General features: G+C 43.6%; 1 protein-coding gene across 1 annotated transcript; it reads left to right on the top strand.

The window, feature by feature from the left end:
• Window positions 1-1,824: 1,824 nt before the first annotated feature.
• Window positions 1,825-10,163, top strand: atp6v0d1 (ATPase H+ transporting V0 subunit d1). The gene is made up of 8 exons (XM_049031058.1): window positions 1,825-2,081; window positions 2,779-2,950; window positions 3,654-3,832; window positions 6,054-6,133; window positions 6,255-6,332; window positions 7,495-7,671; window positions 8,317-8,394; window positions 8,686-10,163. The coding sequence occupies exons 1-8, from the start codon at window positions 1,952-1,954 to the stop codon at window positions 8,845-8,847; spliced, it is 1,056 nt and encodes a 351-aa protein (XP_048887015.1). The 5' UTR covers window positions 1,825-1,951; the 3' UTR covers window positions 8,848-10,163.
• Window positions 10,164-19,649: the final 9,486 nt, after the last annotated feature.

Here is a 19,649-nt window from a genome sequence, read left to right as displayed (position 1 = left end):
ACTCTATATCCTCCAGGATTCTTGGGACCGATACCACAGAGATGTTTTAATAAAATCAGATCGTGAAACCTCTCTTTGGGAATTCCCCACTCTGTTCTTGGAGCCCTTCGATAACTGTTGATTATCAACAATAAATTGTCCTTTGGGAAAACTGAGATTGTACAGAAGCTGTGCAAGAATGAACTTAAATGGACCGAATTGAACTGGCTGGAACAAACATGCACTCGTGCCTGGAGTTATTTTTCTCCACTGAAAGTTTATGAAGGAAGTAATTTCACAGCCATCTCACTCCAAAATGAAAATGTGTAAAACATTTCCTTTTTCCCCTTATTTATAACTTATTATTTTCTTCACTTTCTACTGACAGTATTTCAGATCAACAAAGTGGAGCCAGGACTTCTGGCTAAAGAGAAGATTATGGATTCTCATCCATATATCACTTCTTTTATTCAGCCTGTATACTTTCCCCCAGGTAGTCTGCCTTCCAGATTTTTCAACATTCAAGATTCTTTGTCACATACACAGTTATACAAGTATAACATGTAGTGAAATGTACCCTGATTTCATCCTGAGACCGTACAGTAACATTTAACGAATTGAGTTAAAGATAAATACGAAAAGGGTAAGGCTAAGGCAGTGAAAATACACAGAAAAAATATACCCAAATAAACATTATAATTGTACACAGTATCTGTACAGTGTGCAATATAATAGAATATACATACATATTTTGTTGTTGAGGTAAATAGGCATAACACAGAGATGTCATAACAGCAGGGAGTGGAAGTTCCCTGAGAGGTCAGAGTGTGTTATTATGAACACAGTTAAGCTGTGGTGGTATGTCCTGATTTAGGAGTCTTATGGCCTGAGGATAGAGGCTTCTCCTGAGCTGAGTTTTTGCCATAACACTCCTGAAGCGATTGCCTGATTGAAGCAGATGGAAGAGGCCGTTACTGGAGTGAGACGGGTCTTTGACGACCCTGGTTGCTCTGGTCCGGCATCTCCTGATGTAAATGTCCTTATATTGATTTCGTCTTCGGAATAAGAGCGTTGTGAAACATTTAACGACCCAAAATCCAACCAATAGAAACCTCTGTCAAAAGAAAAGAAGCAATCGATTCAAGATACATGTCAGAACATATAAGAGGATATGTGTCGTTTGTGAACGTTTATTTCTCGTTTTTGAATGAAGGATTTCGGTTTCAGCGCATTCTGGACCGAACTGTACGATGCAGCTCACCGCCGATATGCACTCTCTTTCGCCACCTAATGGTGCAACGATGTACAGAAACCTGAAGGCAAATATATTAATGTTTTTTGCGCGGCAAATATATTAACGTTAAGTATTATATATAAAAATGTTTCAATTCTCTACATATAGATTAGATATTGTATGTAAATATATAATTTAGACAATTTAATAAATTACATTTAAATACCTTCAATACCACATGATAGTATTAACATAAATGGGCGACTCATCAAACGAGAAAATACGGCTCCCTTGGGAATTCGGGGCTATAGTCCGTCTTTAAATATAAAAATGTATATTGCGTGTCGGAAGTCACCGGTTTTTAGCAGAGAGAGCTCATAAATGCTGCCAATTCGAATTCATGTTCTCGGGCTGTGCTAAGGTATTCAACTTTAAAACGTCTATTTTAAAAGAAAGTCCCATCTAAGTAAATTATACTACAACTACAACAATTATAAAAACAGGGATGCAACAACCACTCTGCTTGGAGTATTAATGCTTATTACTCCGCTTGGAGTAATAAGCGCGACCGCAGCCGCTGTGGTGACGTAGGATGACGATGTGCCGAATCATATGATTGGGTCACGTGACGTGCCGCCATCCGCAGGGTCTCTTCCTGAAGCTACGTCTGCGTACCTTTGGAAGGAGCCGAACCCCGGTTCATTTACCTCAGATTGGACGTATTAGAAAAACACCAGCATGCCCACATTCCCCGAGCTGTACTTTAACGTGGACAATGGTTACTTGGAGGGTTTGGTGAGAGGTTTTAAGGCTGGGATCCTTTCACAGGGCGACTATCTCAACCTGGTGCAATGTGAAACCTTGGAGGGTAAGTAAGACAGAGCGATCTGCAGGCTTTTCTAGGCCTTCACTTTAAAATACTCTGTCGGACGAGGTCGTGTTTTTGTTGTGGATCTAAACCGTATCCATACGTCCATCAAAGGTTTCGCGTACGATTGGATTTTAGATGACAGAGCCGGAAAATGTTATAGCCTGGTTTTTAGCATTGCTAATAGCAGTGTTAGCCCCTGCTGATAAACATTATAACGATGAGGGTATCCTGTGTTTTCTGATATTACATGACATTGTCGTTGACGTTTTCCTTGTTGAAAGCTGGGTAATCCGGAGCGGAATATTGGGTTATAGTTTGAATCAACCCTCCTGACTGTTAAGCAATGCTGACTAATATGGCATCCAGTTCGCCCGGTTATTGGTTTAACGATTTAATGCTGTGCCCTTCGTTAGCCCTTCTAGCATCCTGAAGTTGTCATTTTATTTATTTTCACTAGTAAAATGGAAAAAATCATTTAAAAAATCACCTTAACCCGAACAGTAAAGTATCAAATTGTCATATTCAATGTTGATTTCTACTCTGCTGCATTTTGTCCTCGTTCATAAAAATATTTCTGTTACCTATAATTTATTTATATTTCAGGACTGTTATGTCTTTAAATATAAAATTCTCTGTTGGTTCGTGATGGTGGACCTCTGGTTATTCATATATTTGTATGTATTTGCACCTTCAGACCTTAAGCTGCATCTGCAGAGCACAGACTATGGGAGCTTCTTGGCCAACGAGGCCTCGCCACTCACTGTGTCTGTCATCGACGACAAGCTGAAGGAGAAGATGGTGGTGGAGTTTCGTCACATGAGGAACCAGTCCTACGAGCCGCTCGCTAGCTTCTTGGACTTCATCACGTAAGCCTAAAGGAACCAGAGCGGCAATAAAAGTCTCAGTGACAATCCTTCTATTAAGGATGTATATCAGGGTGACGTGACCTGGGCATCAGATAGATGTCCCTTTCAGGACAGACTGGACAGGACAGGGATTACCATGGGAACAAAAGCACAAAAAAATGCAATTTTTTTCTGACAAGAAAACACAGAGAACCTCCAGACTCAAATGAGGAGGGCTGAACCAACATGGCTTTCACAAGCATGCATGATGGCATCTAAAACATTTGAAATACTGTGGTCACCAAACACAACCTATCCATTTTAACTCTCATCGGTGACAAGGGACTGGTGGAATAAATGAATACGACGTCTGATCTTCTTTGCCACAATTGCCACATTCTTAAATTCTGAAAGCCAGCAGCTGTTCAAATATCCATCCATCCATAACTACTTTTCCAGTTCTCAGTCGCAGCAAGCCTGTAGGCTTTCCCAGTAAGCAAAAGGCAGGGAGATGAAATATGTACAGCCTCTTAGAAATGTATATTATTTTCCTAACATAAATTTGAAACTGGTAGCTATTACACTGTTAATTGACAATGTGTGCCTCATTTTGAGTGTAAAAAGCCTTGTATTTCCTGTTAGTAGCAGAGTGGTTGGCATGCCTTGAGGCTTGTGGTTTGTTCTGACTAATGTCTCTGTGCCCCGCCCCTTCGCCCATGTCTAGGTACAGCTACATGATCGACAATGTCATCCTGCTGATCACGGGCACCCTGCACCAGCGCTCCATCTCTGAGCTGGTCCCCAAGTGCCACCCGCTGGGCAGCTTCGAGCAGATGGAGGCTGTCAACATCGCCCAGACACCTGCTGAACTCTACAACGCCATCCTGGTGGACACGCCCCTCGGTGAGCTCTGCTATTTACAGTTTATTTTTATTTTTTTTTAATTTAGCCTGTATTTTATATTATTTTCAAATTTTATTTGCAGTCCAGTTTTAGTTTGTGTGGTTTAATTTTATTTAGTGTTTATATTAATAGTTTATTTCTGTTTTAGTTTTTATGTATCTTAATTTCAGTTTAAGTTCAAGGGATACACTGAAAGTTGTAGAGCTATTGATGTGTGATCTTCAGAGAGTCCTACATGAGTGTGAAGTGCATGTTATATACTAATATCCTCAAAATGAGCCAAACATCTTGCAGGTAGGGTTAAAGGTCATCAAAAATAAAGAAATCATTACTTTAACTGAGCAGTATTAGAAAACAGGGTGCCACATCTCAACATTTTTAGACAAGTCATAAACACTCTTTTCTTTTTATTAATGAGTTACTACCATTTACAAGTGGTGACAGGGAGTCTTATTGTAAAGTGGTACTGAAAGCAGTAATGAAAAGCATGTTTTTTTATATATTTTATTTCAGTTTCAGAAGCAATATTGATAGTTTTTGTTTAAGGGTAGTTTTTAATCTAAATCTATTTTATTTAGATTTTCTTTTCGTTTTCGTTAATGCTAATAATGCTGGTGAGCATGCAGCTTACTGATGGTGGCGGGACCCATCATTTGCAGCTCTATGCTTTAATTACTCAGTAAGCTCCCCTGTTATGTATGAGGGGCCTGATTGTCACGACCGGTCGCGGAGGTAAGCGGCGATCGTGCGGTAGGGCATGGAAGGAGCAGGCAGGCAAGCGGGATAACAGGAAAACGGGGGTTTAATGAGGTAACGGGGAGCAGGAGACATGTAACGCCACTAACATCAATGACAGACAAAGCAAACTGGGGAGACCAGGACTTAAATACACCAGACTGAATGACAGCAAACGGAAACAGCTGGGTACAATTCGGGAAACACACGTGGGTAAGCAGGGGCCGTGGCACACAGGAGGAGCGGACGAGCCGGGCATGACACTGATGCATATATAAACAGGAGCCTGATTGTTTGAGCATCAACAGGCCTCACCTCATCTCTATTGAAACACTCCTGAAGTACGTGTGACATTATTTTTTTAGGGCATTTATCAGTATTGTTTTGAAGAGGAGTAACCCAGTTCTCTTAATAAAAAAAAAGGCTTTCTGTGCATCGCCAGATACAGCCCTTAACACTTGTGCCTCCACCCTGCCGCGGCTCCCACACCAGAGCCGCATGTGGGCTGCCGTGCAGACGGCTCGTGCTGGAACTACAGGCCAAATTGGCTTCATTTAAATCCAAAAAACCTTCTGCGAGGAATTAAATCTGCTTAACTTGAAAATTCGCTTTGCAGATGGAAAAATATTCCCTGTTTTTTTTATTGAACTCTTTATGATGTCCGGACAGAATGTACCGCAGGTGGCAGTTTCACGCTGCTTCTCGCTGTGATTTATTGTAGCTAGTAGGTTTAAACATGGTTTTTGACATTTATTCTGTACCAGTGAATGAGTGCTGGATTACTACCATAAAAGGGGCGAAACTGGCCTGAGACAGCTGCTAGTCTGACACGACTATTGTATGTAAAAACTATATATTGCAAAAAAACTGCCAGTTTTAAAAATCCAGGAATTCTATTGCCAGTCAAAGTAGCTGTCATAAACGTGTGATGCATATGAACTTCCATCTTTTTCTTGCCTGCTATCAGTTGTTATTGCTTCTTTGTGTGATTTTCTGTCCTGTGTGTTTATCTTCATCCTGTTTATATATCGTGTGTGTGTGTGTGTGCGCGCGCCTGCCCACATGTGCACTTGCATGTTTTGTATACATTTCCATTATGGTCTGTCTCTTTGTTGGTTGATTCTGACTCATTGATATTCCGTCCTGTAAATGACACATTTGTAGTATGATCTCAGTCATTGTAAATGTAGTCTGTGATGGGGGTGTGTTATGTTATTACCCAGCCCAGTCGAATACTGGAAAAAGGAAATGTAAGTTACTTAACCTTTATGACATTAGAGGATGCCAGACCAGCCCATAAAAAGTGTCATGAAGTGTCACAAGATGGAAACAATCTTCCCTCTTTCCGATAAAGCCTTAAAGTATTGTGACTGCTTTATTGAGGATTGTTCAAGGTTTAGAAACATTAACGGATACCAGTATGCCGTCCTCAGGCATGGTGTTTGAATTTTAACCAGCATTTTATTTTTATCTGTATCTATTCCAGCTGCCTTTTTCCAAGACTGCATATCTGAGCAGGACTTGGATGAAATGAATATTGAGATTATAAGGAACACTCTGTATAAGGTAAGAAAAGGCCCAAAATCAAACTGGATTTCTGAGCTGCACTCAATTACCATTATTTAAATATCTAAACGATGATGATGTGAAACCAAAAATAGTTGAGATCTGGTATTTTGCTTTGCAGGCATATTTAGAGTCTTTCTACAAGTTCTGTTCATCCCTCGGAGGAACCACTGCAGACACAATGTGCCCCATCCTTGAAGTAAGTAATGGCTGTGTCGCTTTTACGGACGGACCAGAACTGCCCCAGAACCACCCTAAGCAGCAGTAGCAGTAGTGAGCTTCATTGTCATGTCGACTAAGTACATTAAAGCACACAGTGAAACTAAATAACGTCCAACATACAACACAACAGGACAACAGCGCAATTATACCTGTACACATATATCTCTAAATATACATACAGATGCTGCTCTATTTATGAACTGTCAGCTTACGAGCTTTCAAACATCCGAATGAAGAGCACTGTAAGTCCAAATTATGTTCCTTGGGCTCCTGTTTCCTGTCCGCAGCATCAAATTTTTTTTATACGTGTTTTTATTCCGCCTACGTAGTACGACTTCTGACCACTACTCCCACCGCGCAGCAGCGTAGCGTACGTACTCCCAGCACCCTAGTTCTTAGTACTTGCGTATACCCTTAAAATGATCTTGAATATTGACTTACGAACATTTCAAGTTACAAACGGCCGTTCGGAACGTATCTCACTCGTAAGTAGAGGAGCATCTGTATACCAGACAATAAGATAAACTAAACTACTAAAAAGACTTGGGGGCATATTAGGGGGGCTGCGAAAATATACATCCATCCATCCATTTTCCAAACCGCTTATCCTATTGGGTCGCGGGGGGTCCGGAGCCTATCCCGGAAGCAATGGGCACGAGGCAGGGAACAACCCAGGATGGGGGGCCAGCCCATCGCAGGGCACACTCACACACCAGTCACTCACACATGCACACCTATGGGCAATTTAACGACTCCAATTAGCCTCAGCATGTTTTTGGACTGTGGGGGGAAACCGGAGTACCCGGAGGAAACCCCACAACGACATGGGGAGAACATGCAAACTCCACACACATGTGACCCAGGCGGAGACTCGAACCCGGGTCCCAGAGGTGTCATACAACAATATATTATACAATTTAATTTGTGCATTTTAACATTAGACTATGCGCTATGAGAAACAGTACAAATATGTTGACAGTGTAGTCAGCGTAGACTTGTATGCTGCTGTACAATCACGTTGTGCAAATATGAGCAATTGTGCAAGTATGCAGTGAGAATAAAATATTTATAGCAAATGGAACTATATGTTCATGTTTGTTTCTGCCGCCCCCCCCACCCCTCCACTATGGCATGACCAGTTCGAGGCTGACCGCAGAGCCTTCATCATCACTATCAACTCGTTCGGCACTGAGCTGTCCAAAGAGGACCGAGCCAAGCTGTTCCCCCACTGTGGCAAGCTGTACCCTGAGGGGCTGGCCCAGCTGGCCAGGGCGGATGACTATGAGCAGGTCAAGGCCGTGGCCGAGTACTACCCCGTGAGTGTCTACTTCCTGTGAACGCCATGCCCTGGCCCACATGCAGCCGAAGGGTCAAATTTATCAAACTTTTTTTCAGAGGAAGACAATACAGTAGAGAGACGGTTCTGTGTTTTCAATTAATTTTCGTTTCGGTGGGCTTGTATTTGTTTTGGTTTGACTGTGCTAATATTGCACTCATTCAAAAGGCTGTTTCGTTCGGTGCTCAGACTCTAGCTGTTAGTGTTTTTTTATCATCCTTCTCCTCTGGTAGATTAACAATCCAGTAGAGAGAATTTGCCGTAAATTCCCACGCTTTGCATTTCCCTAAAAAAAAGGGAACTTTAAATGTTATTTCATTACTGCGGTTCTTTGAGTTGCTGAGTTGAGTGAAAAAAAAAATGCTTCAAATGCAAACCTGGAAACCCGCATCTCTAGTCAGCTCCCTGAGACTGGTCATCTGGGCCTGATGAAAGATCACACAGAAATCTCCAGAATTTAATGTGCTGCTGCTGAAATGGATATCCAGTCTGTTAAAGTGACACGAATGATATCAAATCAGTCAGAGTACGCATGCAGCTTTTGAAAAGGACAATTTGTTGCTTGGTATTATATCTGCTGTGATGTAGGATTGTCATATAAAAACATGTTTCTGCTTTGCTGAAGGAATACAAGCTGCTCTTTGAAGGGGCGGGCAGTAACCCAGGAGACAAGACACTAGAAGACAGATTCTTTGAGCATGAGGTGAGCAGTGTGACTGTGTTGAGACAGGTTGTGCGAAGTAGGTGGACAGCTGATGTCTTATTCTCTGCTCTAGGCTGTCACAGGTAACATCTGGGAAGAAATTAGTCTGCATAATTAGACAGTGCTTTACTGTTAATATTTGTATGGGACTTCCATGGTATTCTGGTTCTGGTCCAGTTGGCAATGCTATGCAAGTGGGGGTGAGAGTTTCCAAAGGTGCTGCTTTGGTTTGACTGCCAGGGGGTGAAAGTGGGACCTGACAGGTCACGGTGACTCTCTCTCGGCTGGCAGGTGAAGCTGAACAAGCTGGCCTTTTTGAACCAGTTCCACTTCAGCGTGTTCTACGCCTACGTCAAGCTGAAGGAACAGGAGTGCCGGAACATCGTGTGGATCGCCGAGTGCATCGCCCAGAGGCACCGGGCCAAGATTGACAACTACATCCCCATCTTTTAAAGAGGCGGCCCTGTGGCGAGATTTTATGAATCCCGACCCCCCCCACCCCACCATTTTCATGACCAAACTCACCCCCCAGATTTGCCACCTCCACATATGACAAAAATGACAGCTTCATCATATTTTAACAACTCCCCCTCCCTCCATGACCAACTCAGATTAAATGCCCATATTTTTCCCCTTACCCTCCCCATTGTAAGACTAATACCTTGTCAGGGAGGAGGGATAAGGCATTTTTTTCTTTCACAGTTCAAGACAAACTGGATATTGTAGGTGTACCACAGTAAAATGAGTCTTGCGATGGTCTTTGTTTGTTGTGTCGATTGCTGGTCAACACCAAAATATTTTTGATTTGTCAACTAACCGGCTTTGTTTGTTTGACACTTGACTTTGGGCCGCTGGTAATTTTGGTATCTGCCTGATGGTCTGTCAGCGATAAGAGTTCACTGGAGCAGAACCTGAGTGGGCTGAGTATGGAGATGTCTACTGTAATGTTATTTCTTTTTCGCAGCAAGAGTTTTTTTTTTTCTTTTCTTTTGTTATTCCATAAAACATGCTGCAGTTAAAGCCGGCTTTTCTACCTACTACAGTACTTTGAAGTTTTCCAGTGCAGTTTCAGGTGAACCCTGGAGAGTAGGTCAGCAGGTTACCCATCCATCGGCAGATTAGGATATGACCACAGATAGTTCCGCGAGGTGGATTTTCTGTCCTGAAAGGCAACTCCCCCCCCCCCTTAATTTAAGGGTTAAAGTTTAACAAAATTTACACGTTACATTCCTTTCACAATATCCAAATTATTATATGTTGGTTTTAAAAATATTGGCAGTTCTTGATGTTTTGCTGTCTTAATCTAGCTGGATGTGATAAAAATATGCTTGGTAACACCACTGCAATCATGGACATTTGACGTTGTATAGGTGCTGACTTCCTGGAGACAATACAAAGGCTTTGCTTTTTCCAACAAAAGACAAAGATCTTTGCCAGTTGCCAGGGTTATGGTTTGGTTTTGTTTAGGAGATGTTTTGAAATGATTAACTTTTGTTGATGAGTGAACTCCTTAAATGGCAGCATGCTTGTTGCATATTTGTGTGTCCCCAATAATTTAATATATTTCTGTGTATGTAGTATAGATTTTGCTTTCGAACAAAAATGTGAATTATATATTCCTGTGTGATAATATGGATAAAATTGCATATTAAAAAGTAATTTCATGGAACTTGTGAAACAGTAAGAAATATAAAGTTATAAATTATATGATGTTTATATCATAAACTATGATATATAATTGTGAATAAATGGCAGTAGGATATGTACTATGTGCTGGCTTTGTGTTACTGTCTGCTCTAGTGTAGCTACTCATGCGAGTTTGATCTCTGGGTATTATTATATTGGGCTCTGAGTGCTGCAATGGGGCAGAATGGCCTCTAGATGGTGGTGTTTCCCAGCCAAAACTACTAAACCAGAGCCGCTTACAAGAATTCTGTGCGGATCCATATTAAAGATGTCAGTGTTACCTTTTGTATGGGTCAAACGAATGGTGGTCCTGAATAAACGCCAGAAAACTGAAATGTAATGAGCAGTTGAAGCTTAAGAGGGTTTGAAGCTGAAAGGCTTGGGTAGCCTTGAGGTTTTCCTCCGTCACCTATCGCATCACACAGGAACAAACTGAGAAAGTGACTTGACATACAAAACGGCGTGATCAGCAGTTTTGTCACCGCCAAACAATGATCGGGGTGAGACCGCGAGAGTGCTGAGCGGAGCCTTGTAAAATCTGGGCTGCTGACGCCTCCGAGAGCTTTGCAGAACCAGAGAGACTCAGCCTCAGGTGGGTGGGGAGTGTATGTGTGTGGGTGTCTCGCCAGCTGGCAGCCAACTTCTGACAAAGTAATGAATTAGACCCCCAGGCGAGGAGCACCTTCGTATAAACAGTCAGGCATTTTGTTCTCTGTGGTTTGTCAGACCGAAGCAGCGGCTCTTGATAGATGTATGCTGGTACGATTTAGGGACTGGTCTGCATCACAGTGACACATCTGCCCTACCCATCCTCCCACTCCTCAGGCACCCCTGGTGCATAAGAGTTCATCGGTGATGAAAATTACACCTCTCTATAAATCTGAATGGCGATAGTCTGTCTTTGTATGGATTGATGGTCTGGGAATAGGAAGGTACGTATTTGTGCCACCTTCCAGCGATGCTTCCTGACCACCAGAGCATTGCTGGCACCTGTACAAGAACGTTTATTATACACCTTGAGGCTGCCTGCGTGGGTTCAAAGGCAGGGCCCTGTGCTGAAGCTACTCATTGATGATTGATGACGACCTGGGGCAACATGATTTAAAACCATATAAACACTCGTTTATGAAAATCTTCCACATTGAGTCAAGGCTTTTCTTCCTTTCCTCTTTTCTGACTTTCCATATGGATAAGAGTGTACAAACACCACCCCCTCGACTATTCCAGTAACAATAAAATAGAATGATTCAATCATTAAAAATATAAACTTAATTGCAGTAATTCCTTTATGACTGCTTAGCTTCTTACTGGGTCTGGAAACACTAAACGGAAATAAAAGTCTTGGAAATGTATGGACTGATTCTATGGGGTTGAGTCAAGCATGGTCCATATGTCCAAGCATGACCCTCAGAGAAACTGGAGCTCCTTGCAGCCGGGATAATCCCGATTAGAAAAAGCTTTGTTGATAGCTGGTTTGCCTTCACACGAGCTTGGTACCTTCAGTGGAAGAGGACCAGCTGTGATTTCGGTCTAATGTTGGACCCCCCCTGTTTTTTTATGGTATGATCCAGCTGACATGCTGCATACGCAAAGACTCTAAAGCTACTTAAAACAGTATTATAAGCAGAAATAAACAGTAAGACATTTTCCCATATTGTCCACATGTCTACATTTCTGCATATCAATTGGCAATGCAAATTATTATTATACCTAACTATGTCATGTGATTATCCGGTCTGTGATTGGTTGCCCCCCCATCCTGGGTTATTCCCTGTCATGCTCTTGTAGCTTCTGGGATAAGATCAACCCCACAACCCTACATAGGACAAGGAGTTATAGAAAATGGATGGATGGATGGATGGATGATGATCCTGTTGCTGAATTACCATGTGGGTTTGTATTCTTAAGGAATATATTAAACGAATTATCTGTTATAATTACATTTTATTGATACGTTATTATGAAGGTCTCAAAAAAGAAGACATATCCGTTTTCCTAGACTGATGATATCTAGAGGATGAAGGTCTGTCTCGAGCTGTCATTGACCTTAGGCCATACTGCCGTGGAGATGCAGGGAATGCAGGAGCCGAGCAGATTCAGACAGAGCTGCCAACCGTTTCTGAATTTATGGACAGTGTATAAAAATGTCTTAAATTCACTGTGTCCGCAGCTCCATAAATCCATTTTAAAGCTTTTTAAAGGTAAAAATTGGGTTCCGGTAGAAAATATGGCATGTCAGTGGAAAGACAGTCATTTCAGTAAAATCACAATTTTAAGTTTGGCAACCCAGGATTCCTGACGTGTGTGTAGTCACTGTTTTCACAAACTCACTCAAGAAATGTAGAGCCAAATAACAGAGAAATTAATTACTGGCCTTGTAGATAAATAATTAGGTTAAAGATGTTCTAGTAAGTTATGGCTGTATAGCGCTGAAAATCAATGAAAGTCTGTTCTAGATCCTTTAGCAACAGAGAAGCCCTCTACATCCCAGGGTGCAGGATCCCCAAAGGCAGACTATGGAATTATATAGCTATGACCTTAGCTAATTTTGTTAATACTTCTGCAGCATTCTCTACATTCTACCCACTGCTCCATGTCGTATTGGTACTTCACTCTGCCACATGTCACTTTACTACCTCATGTTGAATGTTAAATTATATGTTATTAGGTATCTCACAGTAGTTAGTGTTTTCGTACTTAGTATTCATGGGTCAGGTCAGGTTGGCGAGTATGCACTGATTCAGCACGTTGCTGCACCCACCACATGACAAACACCTCAGGCTCCCAGGCCGACGCCCCCCTGATATGGTGTCTATCTGGTGCAGGTAATGTGCCTCCTTCTGGACTTCCTGAGCAATCATCCATTCCACACAGAGCCAACCCCATGACCCCCCATGCTCTCCCAATCCATCTACTGACTTCATACTGTAGGAAGAGTCACCAGAGACATGAATGTCACTGCCGAGGTAAGAGAACCGCCCGACAGGGTTGACATTCCCACCGCAGACAGACACACTGCTGATGTCTGTGCCCAGGAGGTCATTAAAGGCCTGGATCTTGGTTTTTATCCAGGTCACTCGCAAGCCCAGACACTCAGACTCCTTACTCAGTCTCTCGAGAGCCCCGATCAGAGCCTCCATTGACTCTGCGAAGATCACAGCATCGTCGGCGAAGTCAAGATCCTCACCTACAGATGCCCCACTGCCGCTGAACTCCATGACCCTGCCCAACACCAAGTCCACACGAGCACTGAACAGAGAAGCAGGAACATACCCCGGAATCAACTGGGAAGAACACAGAGGTTCTCCCTCCACTCTGCACAGCACTCACATAACCAGGCTGGCCATGACGTCCAGCAACTTCGGGGGGGGGGGGGGGGGGGGGGGGTGTTTCCTCTCATTTTATGCTCCTGATTCAACTTCTTTGCTAATTACCACACAGTTCCTGAGCTTAATCAGGTGTGGTGAAACAGGGAAAGATCTAAGCTGTGCAGGGCTGCAACCCCTCAGGACCGGATTTGGGTACCCCTGGTCTCCAGCATTAGAAAATAACAAGGACTTGACGTGCTACAGTAAAACAGACAAATGGAAACCCTCACTTCCAGTAAAAGGACCGGATAAGCCTCTTAATGAAAGAGAGCTTTAGGACGAGGCCACGGCGCTCTACCCCCCCCTGTGGCACAAAGCTGCTGTCGGTTCACACGAGGCCGGTATGCATGACGGCAAGCCCATGCCGCATTCTCGCACACTCACTTGGCTCTCTGCTAATGGTGGGAGAACTCCGCAAGCCTTTCGTTCAGCAATGCGCAACCTGCTGGCAAAAGCTGTAGGGTATGCTTTTACATAACCGCTATAACCACTGTGACCACTGTGTGACTGCTATAACTAATATAGCTCCTCTGAGATTTACCGGGAATTTGCGGAGGGAACAATTGAGGGCAGACCCCTCTCCTCCATGACCTTCTTCCTTCACTACAGATCCTAGGTGGATGGCCAGAAACGGAGCCCCAGCTATAACAGTATGTAGTCTTCAGGAGAAAAGGTACATCTTAGTGAGAGCCTTGAGAAGCGTAAAAGGCAAGTGGTGCATGTTGATAAAGATTTCCTGAACCCGCTCTGCAGTCAGGAAATGGGGGCGGACTAGTGAGGGGGCTCTTCATGTCCCCCCGAACGAGGGGGCCGCAGGAGTGGGGGTTGCGTAATTCCCTATTTCCACGCGCACATACAGTCCTGCCCCATCTCCATGGCTTCTTTAACAATGCTTGTTAATCCTATAGGAACCACTGCAAATTTGGGCAGGATCGTTCCTGGCTCAGTTTCAGCAGAGGTGCGCTGTTGGGTGTCCACGCGTGACCTGCCTCTCTGTGAGCACTCTGCTTCCCATCTAACCTTGAATTGGACTCCTTTGCCGCTGCCCCAGCAGAAACTGGGCTCGCTGTTAACTCCATCGACTCCAGGATCATGCAATCCAGCATTGCGAAATGCCCCAAATGACCTCACCTGGTGTCACATCCTGAGGTCGCAAAACTCCTTCCCGTAATCTCCCCGACCACTGATAATCAGCCATGTGTGAGGGAATCAAGCATGCCACAGAGGAGCACAGTGTAAGACATGCACAGTACCTGCAGCTATGTTCATGGTAAATAAACATGAAAGGTGGCATGGGCAACCATTATCACACAGGGTTTACTGCATCGCTTTGATGGGTGCGGCCGTTTCCGTATGCAGTGCGAACCGAAAGCAGTGCCACCCAGCTCTGTGTTCTCTCTCAATCCCACTTCGCCGTGCTGCAGTACATCGTGTTCCTGTGTGCTCTGCACTCCCCCCAGCAGGCAACGCAATATGGAAATGGTTATCCTTCGCTTTCGCTTCTTCGCTTGCATAGGATAACAATCTCCCGCAGGGTCTGGCAGTGCTGTAGAATCTGAGGTTTATTTCACTGCGAGTTGCACAGTGCATGTAATACCTGAGCAGGTATCAGCCGTACAGTGCATTAAATAGGGATTTTGTCTGCACGGTTGCATCTGACTGAGAATTACATCTGGCTGAGATAATGAAAAAAGTAATTTTACATTTTTTATCTGACATAAAATGGTGTATAAAACTGATTTATCTTTCAGAAAAAAATCATTACTATATCTTCATCATCACCATGATCGTCATTTTCATGCTGGTAAAGATCATGGTGGCGACATGCCAGGCAGGACAGACCAGACCAGATGTTTCCAAGCCAGTTGAGATTTATCTCCCCAGTATGTCCTGCTTTTGGCCCAGAGCCTCCACCCAGTGGGATGTTCCTGGAACAGCTCTCTTGGGAGGTGAATCTCTGAGTTCATCACCTTATTGCAGAAACTGAGCCCAGTTTCTGGTCACTCTGTGCATCAGCTGCACATGACAAGGGGAGGAACTGCCTTACACTGTACTTTATATGCTTTTTTAATCCTCTAGTCTTCCACTGTAAAATGAGTATAATCTTACGCACTGCACAGCCGTATAAGGAAGTTGTACTATTTGTACTACATATTTATTTATTTGTTTGGTTGCTTGTTTGTTTATTCATTATTGTCTTGTGTTTTTGGTGTCTTACATGTAAAACCATTTGTTTAAAGTCTTGGACAAATGCTATTTTATTTTGTTGCATGCCTGCATGTTTTGAAATGTCGAAGTTTGATTTGATGTGAAACCCTGAGGAAAAACCTCTGTTCCCTTCTATGGCCTTCTTCTTTTACACATAGCAGATCACCCTAAGGTGAAGAGAGGCACGTAGCCAGCAAACGACAAACTGCAGCTGACACTTCAGCTGCTGTTTCACCACCACAAACCTGCTTATTGTCCACAAAACCGGCACTTCCTAAATGATCCACCTGCCATACTCCCTCTTACTGTCACTGTGAAGATGATTCCAGGTACTTAAACTCCTTTCCCAAGGGTAGGACCTCCTCCCTCACCAGAAAGGAGTGGTCCATGAAAGAGCACCGCTGGTTCAAATGTAAAGGTGGTGTTTCTTATCCCTGCCGCGTCACACTCAACAGCGGATCATTTATGTTCCTGCTGGAGGTCCTGCTCAGATGAGGCCAAATGAAAAACATAATCTGTAAATAGTGCGAAAGTGACCTCCAACCCCCCACCCCCCATGCCAAACACCCTTTTAGCTATGTCTGTGCCTTGGCATCTTGTCCATCACAGACAGAAGTGGAGACAAGAGACCCACGTGCTCATATGCCTTCTCCCAGTCCATGAAGCACATGTACACTACATTCAGATGAAACCTCACACAACTGCGAAGAGAAGAGTTGTTCCACATTCTGGTTGAGAGTCTCCTCTCCAGTATCCTGCTATAGGTTTTCCCAGTGCAGCTGAGAAGCCTGATCCTCTAACAGCTGAAACACATGCTTTTTAACATCGGGCGCCACCAATCCCACATTCATCAATCCAGAGCTTCTTTACTCACCCTCCATGCAACAGTGAAGACAGGGATCAGCCACATCATCCCAAAAGAACATCCAGTGTTTTCAACATCTTCAGATGGATTTCATATACCCCTGCAGCCTTTCCACCATGAAGGCCTCTGACCAACACAGCACCTGCAGTCATAGTCTCCATCCACCAGGTGTTTCTAGCATTGGCTCCTTGTGAGAAGGCATATCCACCCCAAAATTGGTCAGAACATCCCTACTCCTTTCGAACACTTCCAGAGCAATGAAGAGAGTCCCACCTCTTCCTCCCCAGGCTTCAAAAACTTTGGGGACAGCAAATAATCTCTTAGCATAGGCTCCCCAAAATCCTCCCATAAGCTTTTGCCACCCTGGCGGCCTTCGTAGCAGACTGTCAATACCTTTCAGTTGACTTATAAGATCTCTATTGAAGCACTAGTGGTGTCCACCATTAGGTCCAAGAGTTAGCGCCATGTCTTCTGGTCACAGCTATTTACAGCTGCTGCAAAAATTGCGCCCTTGAACATGACCCTCCTAGGCTCAATGTCCCAAGTGTCACTCTGCACACAGGAGGTGTAAGTTGATTTCATCTTGTACAGTAGCTTCAGCCAAACATTCCCAACGAACTTTGGCTGCTTGTCTGAGTTGCAATGGGCCATCTGGCTTTTCCCCATACCCTAAATCCAAACCACCACGAAGTGATGATCAATAGATAGCTCTGCCCCTCTCAAAACACACTGTCTCACGTCAGATGGCGCAACAACAAAGCTGATTGCTGACCTTTGGCCTAGATTGCCCTGATACCATGTATATTTATGAGCAATCCATAGACAATCCATGGCATGAAAGTACAATTGCAGTTCATCACTCAGGTTTAGATCTGGAAGGGCATTCTTCACACTCATGACCCTTCTGCTATCTCCATCATTCTGCACATGTAATTTGAAGTTTCACAATAGAACCACAGAGTCTGTAGGAGACATCCTTTCAAGTACCTTTCCACCCTGTTGCCAAGCTACTTCAAATTCCTATTTGTCATACAAACATAATGAACAGAGTTTTTCTCTCTCTGTACCTCACAGTTGCTTAGATGTGATCCTCTTGTCCCCCAGGAAAAACTCCACCGGTAAAGCCCTCAGCCAGGGACCTGCCCTGCCTGAGGTCTTCCATGATGAGAAACTCCGGATAGGCTCCACCCATTATCAAAAGGCCTGGTTTCAGAGCTCACACTGAGTGTGGAGGCAAGGCGACTATATCTAGCTAATTCTGTTCCCACATTTCCTGAAGTTTCCAGTTTCAGGTTTTTTTGTCACATACACAGTCACACATCGTACTTATCGTAGAGAGATGCCTCTCTAACTGCTTCCTGGGCTGTGCGTCAATGGAAATATGCAATGTAAAGAAAAATAAAATAGTATAAAAAGATAAGAATAAAGAAAAATAAAGTAGCAGCAAAAAATAGATTAAAATAATTCCCAATAGACAATAAGAATAGAGGACACTCTATCGGCAGCTGTAAAAAGATGTGCGATGACAGTGTGGGATGATATAAAGTGCGTGAAGTGACTTATTAGCTTTGGGACTCTTCGTTCAGAACACGAACAGCCGGAGGGTCGAAGCTTTTTCTCAGTGTCTCGGTTTTGATCTTCAGGCAGCATTAGCGGCTCCCCGGCCGCCGCAGTGAGAGCAGCCCATTGTTGGGCTGGGCAGGTTTTTTATTATTTTCAATGCTTTGTCCTGGCACTGCTTCCTGTGGGTGGCCTGCAGGTTCAGGAGGTCACATGGTGCCGTCCCGCTCGGTGCGGCTCCCAAAGCAGGTGGCGATACTCCCAGGCAGGATGCTCTCAGTGGTGCAGGTGTGGAACGCTTTGAGAGTCTTGGCAGCCAGTCTCAACTTCTTAAGCATCCTGAGGAGGTGGAGGCGCTGAGGTGCTGTTTAAAAACGAGCTTGATTCTTTAGGTTTCTTCACACGATAGGCAATGCTCCACATTCCCAAAGCCATGTGGGGTGTTTGGGCCTGATTTTTGTCACAAACTTTAGATGGAGTCATGGCATTCAGTCATGTGTCATGGCATGGTTCTGTGGTCCAGATGCCCCCTGACAAATGAGGTTTTACCTCATCGCATACCCTATCCCATGGTCGGATTCTCATTGATCTAATAATTATACCCAGAAAGGGTTTCACTTCCAAGATTGAACATTTGAGTGACTGATCCAAAGTAACTTAGGGAGAAATCTACTTGGATTAGTTGCGCCAAGTCCAGTTGTTGCTTTAAAGGAAAATTTTATTGTCGATTCTAATACAGCCAACACAAGTCTATATAATAATTTATCTCAGAATTTGAATAGACAGTCAGCAGAATGTTACAAAGGTACAAGCTTGGGGTTGCAAATGCACAAGCCGGTTGTCCTTTAACTGGGTTTAGCTGTACAGTTCATTTTAATCCACTGTAATACCATGGATTCTAATGACCGCATCAGTAACACAAAAGCCATCGCAGTTCTGCGAATCTCCACCTTAAATAAACACAGTATGTAAATGTTTAGTGCCAACGAGGCGTTCATGTTTTTGTGGTGTAGACTGACTACACCATGCGGAGCAACCGTAATCCCAGAACAAGGACTGGCTTTAGGACGACCACTAAGCTAGAATGTCTTGACATGTCCGTAGATTTGTAAAAGGAAGATGTGCCTGTTGGGTAATAGATCAATGCTAATTTGTGGTTGTAAAGTTTCCAGTATTGTGTTTCTATGGGAACTGGGCTATTGCCGAACATCGGCAGTTACACATACAGAGCCTGAGCACAATATGTGATATAAGCTTTCAAATGATAATATGTTAATTTTAAAGCTCTGGAAGACTTCCAGCCATTGCTGTTCTTTTGGTAATCCTCATTCAAGAATGCAAAATAGTTGGCATCAGAAAATATTTGTTTTTAAAAATCCCTTGCAATAAATTTCCCGTAAGTTATATCCCTGCCAGTACTATGTCCTCCCATGATCTCTTGGTGAAAAGAAAAAAAAAAAACAAAAACCAAATAACGCAGAACATTTTGAGCGGATACTCAGAATTTAAGAACTCGGTAATTCCTGGAAGTCAGCTCGTGTGGTCCTGGATTTGTCCCCCTCGAGAAG

Source organism: Brienomyrus brachyistius, chromosome 11, assembly GCF_023856365.1.
Source record: "Brienomyrus brachyistius isolate T26 chromosome 11, BBRACH_0.4, whole genome shotgun sequence".
Classification (NCBI taxonomy): Eukaryota; Metazoa; Chordata; class Actinopteri; order Osteoglossiformes; family Mormyridae; genus Brienomyrus; species Brienomyrus brachyistius.
Note: the sequence above shows the minus strand (reverse complement) of the source record. Positions and strands in the feature narration are given on the sequence as shown.

Coding starts and splice junctions, on each gene's coding strand:
- atp6v0d1 (XM_049031058.1), top strand. CDS start 1,952: ATGCCCACATTCCCCGAGCTGTACTTTAACGTGGACAATGGTTACTTG. Junction 2,082..2,778: donor GCAATGTGAAACCTTGGAGG/GTAAGTAAGACA, acceptor TTGCACCTTCAG/ACCTTAAGCTGCATCTGCAG. Junction 7,672..8,316: donor CCGTGGCCGAGTACTACCCC/GTGAGTGTCTAC, acceptor GCTTTGCTGAAG/GAATACAAGCTGCTCTTTGA.